The sequence below is a fragment of the Lepidochelys kempii genome, chromosome 3, assembly GCF_965140265.1.
Source record: "Lepidochelys kempii isolate rLepKem1 chromosome 3, rLepKem1.hap2, whole genome shotgun sequence".
Taxonomy (NCBI): Eukaryota; Metazoa; Chordata; order Testudines; family Cheloniidae; genus Lepidochelys; species Lepidochelys kempii.
Genome location: NC_133258.1, coordinates 67307657 through 67323843, shown reverse-complemented (window position 1 = coordinate 67323843; position 16187 = coordinate 67307657). Strand labels below are relative to the sequence as shown.

Below are 16187 nucleotides of genomic sequence, written 5' to 3'. Positions count from 1 at the left end.
AAATCTTATAAATCTATAGTGATATGGGCTATTAAGTGTCTCATTGTCCTCGCCGTTAAGACTGCACAACTCTGTGCTGCTTGCATTTCCATTCTTGTATCCTCTTTTCCCCCTACACCGTCTCACAAGCCCTATCTTCAGTAGAATCCTCTCTCCTTCAGTAGAATGCTCTCTCTGTTCCCTGCTTACTCCTGGGGGAGTTCTGTGCCAAAAAATTAAAAATTCTGCGCATAGTATTTTAAAGATCCATATATTTTATTTGTCAAAATAACACAATATAGTCATGCCAGTTTCAATTATTTTGATAATTTATTTCAAAATGCCTGTCAGCAAGTATGTCCGTAACAATATGGACAATAAAAAAGATTCCCCCAGAAGTAGAGAGTTCAAGAAACCTCTTCGACAACCCACTTCCTGTTTCTTTGTTATGCTTTTGTCGGGCACCTCAGTCTGGGTGTGTCACACATGCCAGGTGGGCACAATTTAGGGGAATAATATGCCCTCCCAGTCTTTTAGTCAATTCTCATTTTTCCAGCCCCCATATGGTTACCGTATTTCAAGTTCCCAAATAGAGGACACTGCCAGGGGGAGCTGGAGGAGGGGTACAGTTGGGAGCTGTTGGAAGGGGTATTTGGGTGGGTCTGCAAGGGGACTCCCCGAGCCCAGAAACCCACACTCCCTTCCTTTCCTGAGCCCAGTCACGGGCTCCGCCCCGCACAGCTTTGTTACTGTCCCACTGGGCAGAGATGGCCTGTACCTGCTGATAGTGTATGTGTGGGGATGTCACTTGAGTCACACACCCCCACCTCAGCAGACCCCTTCTCTTATCCTCAGTCTCCCTTCCCAGAAAGCAGCAGCCTCTCCCTGCAGCTCCCAGCTGTTGCTCCTGTTTCTCCCTGCAGGGTGCAGCCCACCGGCTCCGGCAGTTGCTGTGCAGGGAGGGAGCCCGGCCACACTATGTGACCAAGCAGGGCTGGCAAAGCTGGGAACCACAAGCTGGCCTCACCTCCTGCGCAGGCGCGCTGCGAGCTGGGGAGCCATATTCGCTGGGTCCAGTGGCACCTAGTGGCAGTCAGCAGCTCTGCAGCACCAATTCTGTGGGGAAAAATGAAATTCTGCACAGAACATTAATTCTGCGCAAATTTTGCATTGCAAGTGGTACAGAATTCCCCCAGGAGTACCTGCTCCCCCTTGTGCCTCTGGATCTTTTTCTTGCTGGATCAGCCTCTCTTCCTGTGCAACAAACATCCACTGCCCTCTCCTTCAAATATCTCCTTATCATTTCTTCATAGCCTTTCATTATTGATTGACCTCAACTGTGACTGCTTCTACCCACTCCAGCTTCCTTGAATTGTATGTGTCCTACCTCGATTGTGAACTCCTTGTGGCAGGCACCTAAGTTGTGTTTTGTAAAGCACTCTGTAACCCTATTGTGCTAATAAGTAATACGTAATAATTTCAATCATTATCTGATTCTGTGGGATTTTAATACATTTTAATTTTGAGGGGAGGCGGAAGGGACATCAGCACAGAACCAGGGAATTGATGGTTTTTCAAAAAGATTTGCTTAAGTGCTCCAGGTTCCTATAAATGCAGCAGACTGTGGGTGAGAGTCATCCCTGTAACTTCATGGCATCAAACTCAGGATCAGCTGTGCAGCAGGGCTCCTAGCACCTATGCCAAAGGGCTTGCCATTGATCTCTCTGGGCTCAGAAAGTGGTGGGGCTGGAGATGCTTGTTTTTATGTCACGGTGGGGTAATTGTGAGCAGTTGGCCTTGTGGGTTTTCTAGTTACAGCAAGGATTGTCTTTCCACCATGTTGCCAGGGAGAATTTGCTTATGGTGGTGTTAAATACTTGGCTTGCACACTAGAACTAACCCACTTAAGGTAGCTAACAAGCCCCTATGACTGGCTTATATTCTGCCGTATTTAAAATATAAACATCTGCCCTTAAAGTTGCAAAAAAAAAAAACCCTTCCAAACATGAACAGTGTAACCAATGCAGCGTTGTCTTCCTAAGCAAGCAGGCGGGCAAACAGTTCTAAGCGATGTGAATCGCCCCCACTCATCACAGCGGGGCATTAGCGGTGAAACCCAAGGATGACACTTTGAAACAGAGTTTTTCAAAAATTAAGGTGCACAGTTCTCACTAATTTGGACAATTACCTCAGTTGCATGTGCAAATAGCCTAACAAATGGCAGAGAGAAATTCTAAATGTGCACTGCATCTTTGTTTCCTATTGAGACGTGTTTAGATTTTACACAACAGCCATATCCTCCCCTCTGTCTTTATGCAAATCTCCCCCTAGGAGATCAGCTGTGGATGGAGAGTAGTGTGCAGCTCTGGCTTTGTAGACTTAGTCCATAGACCAGAATTAAAAAGGTCCTCTCCGCAGAATGCATTTGGCAGCCTTGTCTTATAGGAAACTGCACTAGGATCCTGCTGCAAATAGGAAGAAGAGACCTAGATAGAAGGCAGATATTATCTGAATTTAAAAATGGAATGTTTTAAATAAACCAAGATTATCACCGTGTTAGGTGAAGTTAGTGAGTCCAAGCACAATTTAATATATAGCCTGAAGATGTGGACTGGTGCACCTGGAGCTAACATTCCTTCCAAAACAGTGGTGATGTGTGCAGTCTCTGAATGTCTATGTGAAGGGTGCTATGATCCCAGCCTAGCACTGTGTACTCTCACCTCTGGGGGGGGAAATAGGAATAAAACAATCCCTTCAGTGGATAGCTGCAGGGGTGAGAGAGCTGCTTGCTCACTGAGGAGTTATTGCTGAAAGCAGTCACGAAATAACTTTCCAACCAAGGTTCTTCCAACAGCTGCACTGAAACAGATATCCTTTGTTAGCCTATTTATCAGTGATGTTTCAAGGCAGATAAATTAGTCTCACAATGAGAGATTTAAGAAGTTCTGTCTAGTTAGCTTATCCAAGAGAAGGCTTAGTGGGGATTTGATCATAGTCTATAAGTACTCATGTGGGAGAAGATTTCTGATAGTAGAGGGCTCTTTAATCAAGCAGGCAAAGATGTAATAAGATCGAGTGGTTGGAAGCTGCAGCCAGACAAATTCAGACTAGAAATAAGGTCCACATTGAAATAATTTACCTAGAAATGTGCTAGATTTTCCATCACTTGAGATCTCTCTGGATGTCTTTCTAAAAGATATGCTGTAGCTCAACCATGGACTTGGTGCCAGAATTACAGGGTGAAATTCGATGGCCTGTGTTACGTAGTGAGTCAGACTAGACTATCCCCTTGGCCTTAAAATTTAGTAATCATATTGAGTATAAGAATGGCCCTACTGGGTCAGACCAAAGGTCCATCTAGCCCAGTATCCTGTCTTCCAACAGTGGCCAATGCCAGGTGCCCCAGAGGGAATGAACAGAACAGGTAATCATCAAGTGATCCATTCCCTATCGCCCATTCCCAGCTTCTTGCAAATACAGGCTTGGGACACTATCCCTGCCTATCCTGGCTAATAGCCTTTGATGCATCTATCCTCCATGAACTTACCTAGTTCTTTTTTGAACCCTGTTATAGTCTTGGCCTTCACAACATCCTCTGGCAAAGAGTTCCACAGGTTGTGTGTGCGTTGTGTGAATACTTCCTTTTGTTTGTTTTAAACCTGTTGCCTATTAATTTCATTTGGTGACCCGTAGTTCTTGTAAAGAAAGGCAGCCTTGATGTGAAAGGTTTTACATTCGGACTTTGTCGGCCTTTGCAGCCTGACAGTTTGTTTTATTGCTGGTATAAATTTTAATCAAATCTGCCTTACCACCAGCTGCTGTCATTCTTACCCATGAGCCAGTTACACTGTTGCAAATTTTCATCATCTGTTTTTGCTTGTATCTGTTCAGCAACTAAAGAACTGGAAAACCCTCTTGAGACCGCCGAAAAGATTGGGCTTGCAGCACTTATAATTCAGGTCTGTTTAAAGTGTCTTCTGATTATTCCTTCTGTGAGAGACTGTACATTGGCCCTGGGAACACTAGCTACATGATGCTGAATAGCAACTGTTCTCATTTTAGGATTTCAAGGGTCTTCTATCATCCGATTATCAGTTTAGTTGGGACCGGGTTCTCCAAAGTCGGGGAGATACAGGCGTATTCCTGCAGTACACACATGCCAGACTCCACAGGTAAGAAGAGCCTTCCAGAGTAGAGAAATTTTCTGTTTTTATTAACATCTATTTGACTCCAGTGACTGAGTAACATTTGTGATGAATCCTTTCCTAAAGATTCGAATCTCTCATCCGTTCAGTTGAGACCTCAGATGGGAAAACCAAGGAAAATGAAACTTGCAAGCCCTCTCCCTCTGGCTGGGGCAAGCGGCATGGCCAGGCTGTCTCTATGTCCTAGTAATTCTTGGCTGCTGTAACAGCCGCTTGGGATGACTGGTGCAAATTAGGGCATGGCAAAGAGTGGCCCCAAGATCAGTGGTGCTCTGCTATAGCCAAGGAATCTGGCCTGGAGTCTTCTGGATATGCGAAATACACCTTGCTACAGTATTTAAACTGTGATTTGACTGAACTTTCCCGAGCAGCAGTGACCGACTCCAGCCTTAATTCTGTCCTTTTGTGATCACCCAAAATTGTATCTTAGGGAATTTTAAAAATCCATAGGAGAAATACCGAGATTGAAGATAAAGCACTTGGTCAGACTGTCGACATCGGCATTGTGTCATACTCCTGAATTGATTTTTAATATCAAAAAGGTCAGACTTGACAGTGCCCTTTGAAACTGTCATGTTCTTTCAGGGGATCTTTCTGTAAAGTTACTGACGTGTATATTCAATGCTGGCTCAAGTAAAATAGCTTTTTGTCTTGGATTTAACTCAGCTAATCTAACTCAGATGTTTTAGTCATCTTGCAAACAGTGTATCTAGATTCAAATTTTGTTCTCCTTTAAGTGCATGTTGGTTTTAATTCTTATGAAGCTTTGCTGGTGAAGGTTGTTGGGTTTTTTTTAAATTTATAAGAGCGTTTGTTTTCTCACACTGGGCTTTTATGTTTTCTAGTTTAGAGCAGATGTGCAGGGACGGGCAATCAACTGACATTAACACAGCTTGTTTACAAGATCCACAAGCCATCTCTGTACTCCAGCATCTTCTCAGGTATTTACTATTTGTCTTTCCAAGAAGCAGATCCATCAGGGTTTGATGCCTGCATGTTGAATAAGTTATTAGTTACATGGCAGTGGAAGAGTAGAAATGAACATCTTAGGCAATGACTTGTTGATCACTGGGCCTACTGCACAAGCCCATACTTGCAATATACATGTTTAGATGTAAATGAATGTGTTATTTCAGAAGCTGAATGAAAAAGGATCATGTGGGGAAAATACCTTTGAGTAATTGGATGCCTGTTAATAATTGTTAATACTGTTCACAGTTTTGGGTGCCTGTAACTAATTGTTACTTAGTTGCTAATGAGGAAAGATTAGTACAGTTCTTTTGTAAATGTAATAAGCTATATAAACATTGGTCATCATCATAAACATAGACCTGGTGGATGGGATCTCTGGATCCCATGGGAAAAGGGGTGTGGAACATCCACCCACTTCCAGTAGCCATGAGGGACACCCACACGCCAATCCCTAATAATAGTACTTAGTTTGTATATAGTGCTTTTCATTGATAATTCTCAACATTCTGACAAAGCTGAGCAAGCATTATTCATAGGTGTGAAATCTCAAGCACAGAAAGGTGTGAGGACTTTCCCAGTGCCACACAGGAAGTCAATGGCAGAGCTGAATATAGAGCCCAGAACTCCCAGCTTGAATGTCCTAGACCTTGCACCATGCTGCCACTCTTCATGCCATCCTCCCTCCAGGCAGTCAAGAGCAAAAGCCTTCCTAACGGCTTAAACCCACTTTCATTGCTTTGATTGTGGCCTTTGACAATATAACAAAAATACTTGGCCTTTGATCTGGTCAGTGTTAAACATCATTTACCTAGATGATGATCTTTGTAGACCAGTGAATCTCTTGGAATGGTAGATTTGTGGTAGCACATTTTCCTTGAAGAAGCTGACTTATTCCACTTAACGTAAGATTGGCCATACTGGGTCAGACCAATGGTCCATCTAGCCCAGTTTCCTGTCTCAGTGTCAGGTGCTTCAGAGGAATGAACAGAACCGGCAATCATCAAGTGATCCATTCCCTGTCCTCCACTCCCAGGTTCTGGCAGTCAGAGGCTAGACAGAAGAACTCTTTAGGAGAGCCGCTCAGGAATTTTCAGACAAAGCTGAAAATACCAATTTGTTGAAACCAAAATGTTTCATGAAAACATGTCGGTGTTGATGAACTTTTGATGGAACACAGGGCAGCTCAGCCATGTGACTGCCCCAGCACAGCAGACCCAGGACTTCCAGGGTCCCCAGCTCTCATGGTTTCCAGGCTCTCTGTCACAGAGCTGCAAACCCCAGCTCCCAAGCTCTGAGGCTCCCGGCTCAGTAGTGGTTCCCAGGGCTTCTAGGCTTTTGGCTCCCAGGGTCAATTTCAAAAAGTTGTAAACTAATTTTTTCTAATTTCCCTTCCACAGCAAATTTGAAATATTGTTTTGTTCTGAAGCTGAACGGTTTTGTTTTTTAATTTCCCATGGATGGGAAATTCTGACTTTCAGCCAGCTCTACTCATTAGTTTATTTCATGTGGCTACAGATTGCAGTAGCAGAGACATGCCTCTTCATTTAATAGCCACTTGACAGTTCAGTGAACTTGGTATTAGCAACCAGCTGTGACAAAGTCAGGCGGGACGGCTGCAAGAGGGTGTGGGAAGGCTGATATGTTAGCCCCAGAATGTTAAAGGTCCTTTTTCCTACAGGCTGATACTCCTGAGGGAATTATGTGCCAAAAAATTAAAAATTATTCACAAAATATTTTAAAATTCTGCAAATTTTATTTGTCAATAAATAAGTGTAGCTCTAGCGTGGCAGTGGGGAACACAGGCCACTGGCTACACTGAGGTGGGAGATCACCCTGAAGCCCCTACCTCCCCTAGTCCAGGGACTCGGCAGTGAGGCTGCACCTGACCCTGACACAGTGCAAGGGCTGGGCCTGTCCCAGAAACACCCTGGGGCCCTGCCCCTCTGTGCCAGGCGCACCAGGTGTGGGTGGGCAGGCTCAGCCCAGCAAGACCCAAGTGTGGAGGGGCTTAGTGTGGGGGGATCCAGGTGTGAGGTGAGAGGTTTCTGTGGGGGGCAATGTGGGTGTGGGCAGCTCAGTGGAAGATCTGGATGCACAGGGGCACGTTGTGGGGTTCCAGGTGCAGAAGTAATGGGATTTACCCAGGGGATCCAGGTGATGGTGGTTGGGCTCAGCGAGGGGGTCTGGGTATGGGGAGATGGGGCTTGGCTGGGGGAGGTGTCTGGATGTGGGGGCGTGAGGGGGGGGTCTGCATGCTGGGGGAGTGGGGCTTGGAAGGGTGGAGGTCCAGGTGCAGCTGGTTGGGGCTCAAGTGGGGTGGGGGTCTGGGTGTGGGGGGCTTGTAAGAGGGGTCCAGTTGTAGGGGGGTAGGGCTTGTCAGGGTGAGGGTTCGATGGGCCTGCTTAATAGGGGAGCCCCAGCTGCTGTCGAGGGGATGCCACATGCCGGGATCCTGCTGCCCCTCGCCCCATGATTCCCCTATCTTCTCCATCCTCCTCTGCTCACTCCCACATTCCCTCCCTCTGCCCTATTCCACCCCCTTCCTTCCCCACTGCCTCTTCCCCACCCCCACCCCTACCCTCGTTTCCGCCACTCCCCCTTACTCAGGCCCACCGTGGGAACTCCCTGTTCCACAGAAAACAGGAAGGCTCCAGAACACAGAAGGGGAGCACAGCTGGCACTAGGACCCAGGAGGCTGCGTTCAGCTGCAGAGTCTTGTTGCTGGACAATGCAACCTCTGAGCTGGGAAGCTCTGCGTTTGCAGAAATAAGGAGGGAGGGGGGCAGTGGCACGTAACCCCATGTGCTCCCCCCCCCATGCATCGCCTCCGTTTGGGGGGCAATTCCTCCCCCCCAAAAAAACTGCATACACGGTCACTCCCAGAGCGGCTTCTCCGTCATTTTCTGCAGGGAAAAGCAGGCACTGTGCGGGGGGGCGTTTTCTGCTGCGGGTCCCCCCAGAAGTAACACTGGCACGCACATACGCGCAGCCCCCCAGGTGATCACGCAGGCACGCATGCCCTGTCTCTGAGGCTGCTCCAAGCACGCTGGAACGGACGCGCTGACTGGGCTACCGGGGACGAGGCACATGTCCCCCAGCGGATTTTGTTTGGCCTTTTTCTGCGTGGGGAGGGGGGCACAGAAAAATGCGGGCCATATCAATTCTGCGCCCCCACGTTAGTGCAGAAATCCCCCAGGAGTAAAGCTGATGAGGGGTTACCTCAGGTCAATTAGGGACACCTGAACCCAATTAAGGGCTGCCTGAGGCCTTTAAAAAAAAAAACCTCTGGGGAGAGAAAAGGCAGGAGAGGGAGAAACTACTGCCAGGCTATTGGTAGCAGGGAAATAAGCTTCTCCAGGCTAAGGGGTTGAGCTCCTTCTCATAGGGGAACAGCCAAACCTGAGCACCTGCTATGGGGCAAGCAACGGGATGATGCCTGCCCCAGCGAGGAGGCAGGGGAAGTATCCCCCTTTTGGTTTTGTGTTTGAGACGTTTTCCCTTTTGTTTGGTGAAGGATCACCTCTTAGACCGACCTTGGGGCCTACCCTGGAAACACGGCCAAAGGAACACAGAAGGGGGAAGGCAAACACTGCCCAGAGTGGGGCTGATTTACCCCAGGCCCGCCATTGCTAGAGCGGGCGAGATGAAGGAGATGTCTTGCCACACAGCTCATGGTGTTCTTAAGTACCTTTTAAATGGAAACCAGTGTGTAATACTGACCACTTCACTCATGAGACCAGCAACTGTTATTGTTTTTAAAATAAAATCACATCTTGTGGCAACACAACTCACCTTTGGCTAGCAGCTGCTACATTTCCCCCAAGACCCTACACATGGCCACTGATGCAGCACACGTGCATGAGGCTGTGAGCTCTTCGGGGCAGGAAACGTTTTTCATCATGTGTTTAGACAGCACCTGGCACAATGAAGTCTTCAGCCATGACTGGGGCTCTTAGCGCTACAGCAGTACAAAAATAAATAAGTCAATTTTGGTTTGCATGCAAGGGAGGTTAATGTGGAGCAATCATAGAAGTGCAGTTCCTCTAAGATCGTCTCCTGGTTGCTGAGTCCTCCCCCACCCTGCCTGCCCTGCTGTGTCCACTCCCCAGTTTTGCTGTAACTTGACCACAAGAGATAACACTACCAGGGAAGCTCTGCTTTTGTAAGAACGCACATTGGGATGGGAGGACGTGGAAATCTATCGAAGAGCAGAGCGGAGTGGCAGAAGATCCTCTTTCATAGTTCTGCTTTGGAGGGGACCCTGCTCTGAAGGCCAGAGCTGTCAGGTGCAGGATTATTCCTACTAGCCTGCCAGAGAGAGCATGCAACAGAACTGTTCGGGAAAATTTTCTCTCTGCAGATCTGTACATGTTTGAGTTTTAATACTGTTATTCATCTCAGCTGACTATATTTCCATATTTTGAGAACCAACTTTTTTGTTTGTATCTACTAATTGTAATTTTATGAGAGTCCCTTTAAGCTGTTGAAAATTCTGAGTCCCCTTTATTAAAAGGCCACATCCTTTAAGGTACTGCTTTATGACAGTGCCTCAAGTGGTCATTTTAATGTAGATTTTTCTTCTAATAAGGACCCACAGTGAGTGATAAGATTTAAAGCAGAACATAATATTCCAGGAGCAACTGTTTATTATCTTTGCTTTTGACCACCTGTTGTGAGCTCTGAAATCTACAGTATGTATTCAGCAAGTTTTAAATGTACTTCCGTATTATGATGATGCTATTCCCTTTCTTTATTCCTGTTCTAAGAACTTTAGTTAGTTTTCTTGTGATTGCAAACTGAGCTCTGAACTGTCCCTTACTTTCTCCCCAGCTACGATGAGGTACTGTATAAATCTTCTGAAGATCTTCAGCCCAAGCACATTGTCAGCTACCTCCTAACGCTCAGGTAAGGAAAGAAATATTTGCTATTGCTGAACAGCTTTAATTCTCAGTTTCACTAGAATCAAACTCCAGCAACACAGACAAGTCAGTACAAGCAAGCGTAGACCCTCCAGGCGTCCGGGTGCACTGTTCCCAATCTGAACTCCGCAGCTAGGCCTTGTGGGCAGACCTAAAACCCCAAATCTGCATCCCTTTGCACATGGGACAGGGTTGGATCTAGATCTAAATGTGGTGGCTCAGGCTCTTCTCTTGGAGGCGGGGAGAGGGAGAAACAAAGGAGGATAACTGAAGCAGAATAAGTTGATAATACAAATCAAACTTGTAATCACTGACGCAGGAGTGGGTGTCCCTTCGGAAATGTTACAGTGCCCCAGACCAAATAACGCTTTGGTCCCTATCTCATATTTCCAGTATGTTCTTCTAAAATCGTATCTGTACCAGCAAGCAAAACTAGTAATTTCTTCTTTTATGAGGCAGCTGTGAGACATAAAACTCAGAATCCAGTCCTGAAAGGGACCGTTTGCCCAAAGGCCCTTATAAACTGATCTTAGTCTGGTGATTGGGGGTGGATCTTCTAGTTCTGCTGCTTTCTGCAGCCCATGTAACTGCTCTTCTTAAGGGAATTGCTGGTTCTAATCCACTTTTCTGTTTCAGCCATCTTGCCGCTGTGGCTCATAAAACGCTCCCTGTGAAAGGCAGTGCCCCTGAACAAGCCCAGGTATTGTGCATTATTGCTGTGTGACTGTAATTCAGTGTACTTGAGCTGTGTAGCCAAAGAGAAACACTGCCTATCCGGCAAACGACTGCTTACGAGGACCACACCTATTCACACTCCAAACAGTTGAAACTAAGAGGCGCTCTTGGAAGCACTAACTGTAGGAATGGCATGAGGCTGGTTCTGAGCTGCAGAATTGCCCTTTTTTCCAATGAAGGAGCAGGAACTCATGGCTGCAAGCCCACCCTGACTGCCAAGGGCTCTCTCTGGACCTCTTCAATGTGACTCTGAGCACCACTTAGAGGGAATTGCTTCAGAGCAGTTGTTCCCTTTCTCTCTCATTTTCTTCTCCCTAATATTCCGGAGAGTGTTAAACATTCTGGGACATTCCAAACCGACATTCTGATGGTTTCCTCAGCTTAAGTGGGAGGACAGAGCTATGTGAGGTGACTGAACCCCCACTCCGTAATTCCACCTACACAATACAAATTGTCTATACTGCTAGTCTGCCAACATAGGCTGTCTACTCCTATGTGCAGTTCCACCTAGATGCAAATTAGAAGGCTGTGAATCTTTGGGCGAGAGATCTGATCCCTTAACTATTGAGTAAATGCTACCCTAATTACACCATCTTTTGTTCTGCCTCATACTGATTTGAAAAGTAATTGCGTATCTGCCTTTGATGATGACTCTTCCTTCAGGATTGAGCTTTGCAATGTTCTGTTGTGAAAAATAAGTGAGAAGATTACAAAGAAGATATTCCATATGGTTGATCTTAAAGCTCCATTGACTTTAATGCACCTTTTAGTAAGCACAACTTTTTTGATAGACGTGAGGTCAGATTCCCTGTAATTCTGAAGAGTGGTGAGAGTTAGGTCCTCCCCCTTGTCTCCTATCTTTTGAGCTACATTGAGCTCTTATTCAGGTCTGGGAAGGGTACTCAGGAGTGGCACAGCAAAGTTTGAATTTAACCTCCAACCAAAAATACCCTCTCACCTGTGGGTGAACACTTTTCACAAAGCGATCGCTCTATATCTGACCTGCCTGTCCCCATCCTCAAAGAAAACCTGCACAACACTTTCAAAAGACAAGCCTGGGAGCTTAAATTCATAACTTTGCTAGACACTACAAGTCAAAGACTGTATGAAGTCACAGGATTTATGGTTTATTACAACAATCTATAACTCACTGTACCCCTGTTTTGGCCTATGACTGCAGGCATGTTAACAGGCCACTTCAACTTGCCGGTCCCTTAGAATATGTGTTAATTACTTAGGCTAAAAAATCTGTTCCACCTTGTATTTTGCGGTGACACTCGGGCTTGGTCTACACTACAGTTAGGTCAACATAAGGCAGCTTACATCAATTTAATTATGTCAATGAACACACTACAGCCTGGCTTCCGCAGATGTAAGTGCTCTACTACACGGACGTAATAACTCCACCTCCATGAGGCGTAGGGCTTATGCCAGTGTCATTAGGGCGACACAGTGTCCCTGCAGACACTGTGTTACTTACATCAGCTGTTGGCTGTCATTCTTGACAATTTCACAGCTCCATGCTGGGAGCCGTGAAATTGACAAGAAAGCTGCACTGTCAATCGGGCAGGTGGGGGGCTCCAGCTAGAGCTCGGCTGCCCCCAGGTACCTGCTCCCAACACAGCTGCTGTCCATGCTCCCCGCTCTGAGCTTCAATGCAGCTGCTAGACTCCCCACAGGGAGCCAGGATGTGCCCCCCAGCTCCCAGCCAGTCGGCTCCCTGCGGGGAGCCTGGTGACTGCCCCAAGACTTCCGGCTCCCCTCCAGGAGCTGCCCAGACTCTGAGTGCAGAGCTCTCCCCCAGGAGCCCGGCTGCGGTGGGGAGTGGAAAGCCCAGGAAAGCAGGTGGGCTCCTGGTGGTGGGGAGCCGGGAGCCTCCAGGCAATACCAGGGCTCCCCGTGGGGAGCACTGAGCCTCCAGGCAGCAGCCCGGCCCGGCTCCCTGCTGATCCTATGTTAAGTCATCTTACAACTATTGCAGTAATTACTGCAGCAGTTCATGTCCAGGCTATCCTTCTTCTGTAAGTGGTGCGTGTCGTCACCAGGAGCATTTCCACTGACTTCAGAGGGGCAGTGTGGGAGGCTGAAAGCCCCCCACTTATATTTTTACCGTAGACAGGCCTTGTGAGTACCTTTCCCAGACCTGAAGAAGAGCTCAGTGTAGCTCAAGAGCTGTCTCTCCAACAGAAGTCGGTGCAATAAAAAATATTACTTCGCCCACCTTGTCTCTCTAATATCCTGGGACCAACACAGCTACGGCAACAGTGCAACCAAACCGGAATATGCTAGGCTGTCAGCCGAAGGTGAGAGGACATGTCTATACTCAGCTTCTCAGAGGTCCAGTGTGGCCACAAGGTGTCTGTGTCTTACCTGTGTGCTGCTTGGAACTCCTTGTTTTTCTGACCGTTGCTGTGGCTCAGATCCACTTAAGGACTTAGGCATCGAAGCCCCAGAATTAGGTACCACTGCTAGCCACACAATCCTCACTCAATTGCTGCCTAATCCTCCAGGCACCGAAGTTACTGCCTCACTCTGGGCATCCACAGCCTTTTTATGCCTACGCGTCAGTGCAATCCATGAAGCAGGGAAGACAAGCACTCCTCTGCCTGGCTTCTTATGGGCTCTAATGTGGTGGGCATGTTAGCTGCACGTTCCAAATCTGACCAGTGGAGGAGGTGCCGCCTGCCTCCCTAACGCTTACCCCAGCGGTTAGAGCGCTCACCGGGGATGTGGGAGATCAGGTTCACTTCGCCCCTTTGCATGATGGGGAGAAGGGATTTAAATAGGGGTCTCCCACCTCTGAGTGCCCTCCCACTGGTCTAGTGGATATTCTGATTGGGAAAGGGGGGTCCTTGCTCAGTCTCTTCTGCTGAAGCTATTCCACCTGGCATAAGAGTGATTTGAAGCAAGGGGGACTGGCCCCTGCAGCTCCCACCTTCCAGCTGGGTGCCCTAACCACCGGTCTGTGGAGTCAGTCTCTGTGGCCCAGTGACTCTTTCAGTAATTATACCAAGTGGAATGGCTTCAACAGGAGATATTAGACTATCCTGATGGTTTGGGCACACTCTTTAGAGGTTGGAGATCCCTTCTCCCCTGCAGGCAGAGGGGGGAACCAAACCTGGGTCTCCCACACCCTGGGTGAGTGCTCTAATCACAAGGGAGGCAATACTACGTCCCCACCCTTCTTGTACAAGGAGCCAAGGGACCTAACTCAGGTTTTATGGATCCCATTATTGTTCCAGAGGTGTCTAAAAGATAGGCATTGCAACAGCTGAGTCCCTTTGTGGATCCAGACCAATTGTCTCGTGTTCCACCATGGCAGCTCTCCACTCTGCTTGCTCCTATGCTAGGCTTTATGCAGCAGGGTCTTGTTCCCTCGGTCAGGGAAGCCAGGCTGGATGTGGCTAGAGACCTGTTTGTGACTTTGGCTTGAATGGTCTCCACAACATTGAGAATAAATTCCGCCACTTTCACCCTTAGATCAGTTGTTCAGTGCTATTGTGGCGGAGGATGAAAGTGGCTTCCTCTAGTCCTTGAGCTGCTACTAGTATTCAGCACTTTGTATCTTCATAATGTTGAACAAACCCTAATCCTCAGACTCCTTTTAAATAAAGATGACACACAGATAGCGGTCTTCATTTTTAACAGGTTTCCTCCTAGCCCTTTCCTTGAGACTATGCTCCTTGGTCACGGAAGTATAAACTGCTGTTCAGATGATGTGACTGCATAAGTTGATTGTTACTTTTATTTTGCAGGCAAGACTCCGCCTCTTCCAGGCTGCACGTTCTGTTCTAGCTAATGGAATGAAACTTCTTGGAATCACGCCTGTAAGCCAGATGTAACGAAAAGGCCTCCTGCAATGTAAATTTAAGCTTCTTAGTAAAAGTTCTTAATGAGAATCCAGCCACTGTTATGACCCTCAGAGTCCTGCAGACTCTCTTCTTGTCTGGTCTTTGGTGTTCTCCTGTGCCTCTGGCAAGTGTACTAACAGCTGCTCATGGGGCAGAACCCTGTTGTCCATTTCCCTGTCTCACTGCCACTCATAACGTTGTACCCTTGATAGTGCTTCAAGCCATTTGGAAATGTTGGCTGTAATCCCTGTTATCGATGAGGGAGGGTCATATGTTTGCCCAGTTACAACAGCTTGGAGCACTTAATTTGCCCTTTTCCTAAGAGAATTGCCATTGAACTGTATACCCCATTGAACAAAGGCTCTCCTCCACTTGAGATCTACAATCCTAGTACTTCCGTTTCCTCTCTACATGTAAAAGAGCTTTCAGTTATTGGATAGATGTCTCCCCTTTTCTTTTCATACACCTGGGTCAGCATGGCGATCCATTTACATCTGGCCTTGTTGGCATCTTCTGTAACTCCCAAGTTCTCATTTATATCCAGTGATTCTGTTAGTGGATGGTATGCAAGGTATCAGGGAGGGTTTTGGTTCTTTTGCTGGGGCAGGGTGCCTTTGCTTGGAGACAGATTCAGTGTTTCACCCTCACATGTCCACAAGCATTTGAGTCCCTACTCTTGCACTTGCTCTCACTAAAAGCGTCCTCCCTTCAGTTTATTTCACTCATGTTTTTAGTCTCTAAGGTGCCACAAGTCCTCCTTTTCTTTTTGCGAATACAGACTAACACGGCTGCTACTCTGAAACCAGTTCAATATTACTTACTCTCCCACCCACCCACCTTGAGCCCTTGTTAGTGATTAAATCAAAATTTATCTAAACCTAATAGTGTAATGGCAGTAGATGCTTCATCTACTGCTGCAATGCAGTTCATACAAACTATGATTTGTTACGGGCTGTTCTGGATTTCCCCTTGCCTTTAGGATCGTTCCCACTTCAACTATATGGCCTAGACCAGCTGCCAAACCTCCTTTTGCCCCCCAGGAGACTTCTCCCCAGTTTCAATAGAAAAGATGGCTCTGAGAAGTGGTTTTGATTTTTTTTTTTTTTTTTTTGAGATGAAGAAACCGCAACATGAGAACCACATCCTAATCTAAGGATAAAACCACCGAGCACAAGTTGCGACCTTGGAGCAGATGTGCCGTAAAACAATATGATAGTGGAAAGGAGGGGAGCCTAGCATATTACCCTATTGCTATTTCATGACGAGCAATAGAAGGCCCTGGCAGAATTTGTCTGTGTTTCCTGAATAAAATCGAAGCGTCTGTGTACTTGGAAGACTGGTTCTAAGTACAGCCCCCACCCCTGCCAGATTAGCTCTTTATCCGCTACTTAAAATGGATGGAGCTGCACAGCTGCTCAATTCGCCTCAGAGGGAGGGGTAAAGGAGAAAGTTCATTTTATGAATCAGCTCAGTTGTCACTACATTTCCTCGTGTTGAAAGACAAGCACCACAGAGAATGAGGAAGA

The 16187-nt window shown here is 47.0% G+C and overlaps 1 protein-coding gene across 1 annotated transcript in view; it reads left to right on the top strand.

The window, feature by feature from the left end:
* RARS2 (arginyl-tRNA synthetase 2, mitochondrial) overlaps nt 1-14713 on the top strand; it is a 56517-nt gene extending 41804 nt beyond the window's left edge. Inside the window, 6 exon segments of the mRNA XM_073336637.1 lie at nt 3871-3938; nt 4042-4151; nt 5030-5125; nt 9987-10061; nt 10712-10775; nt 14566-14713. Of these exon segments, the coding sequence (XP_073192738.1) occupies nt 3871-3938; nt 4042-4151; nt 5030-5125; nt 9987-10061; nt 10712-10775; nt 14566-14652 (500 nt within the window). The 3' untranslated portion in view covers nt 14653-14713.
* The last annotated feature ends 1474 nt before the right edge of the window (nt 14714-16187 follow it).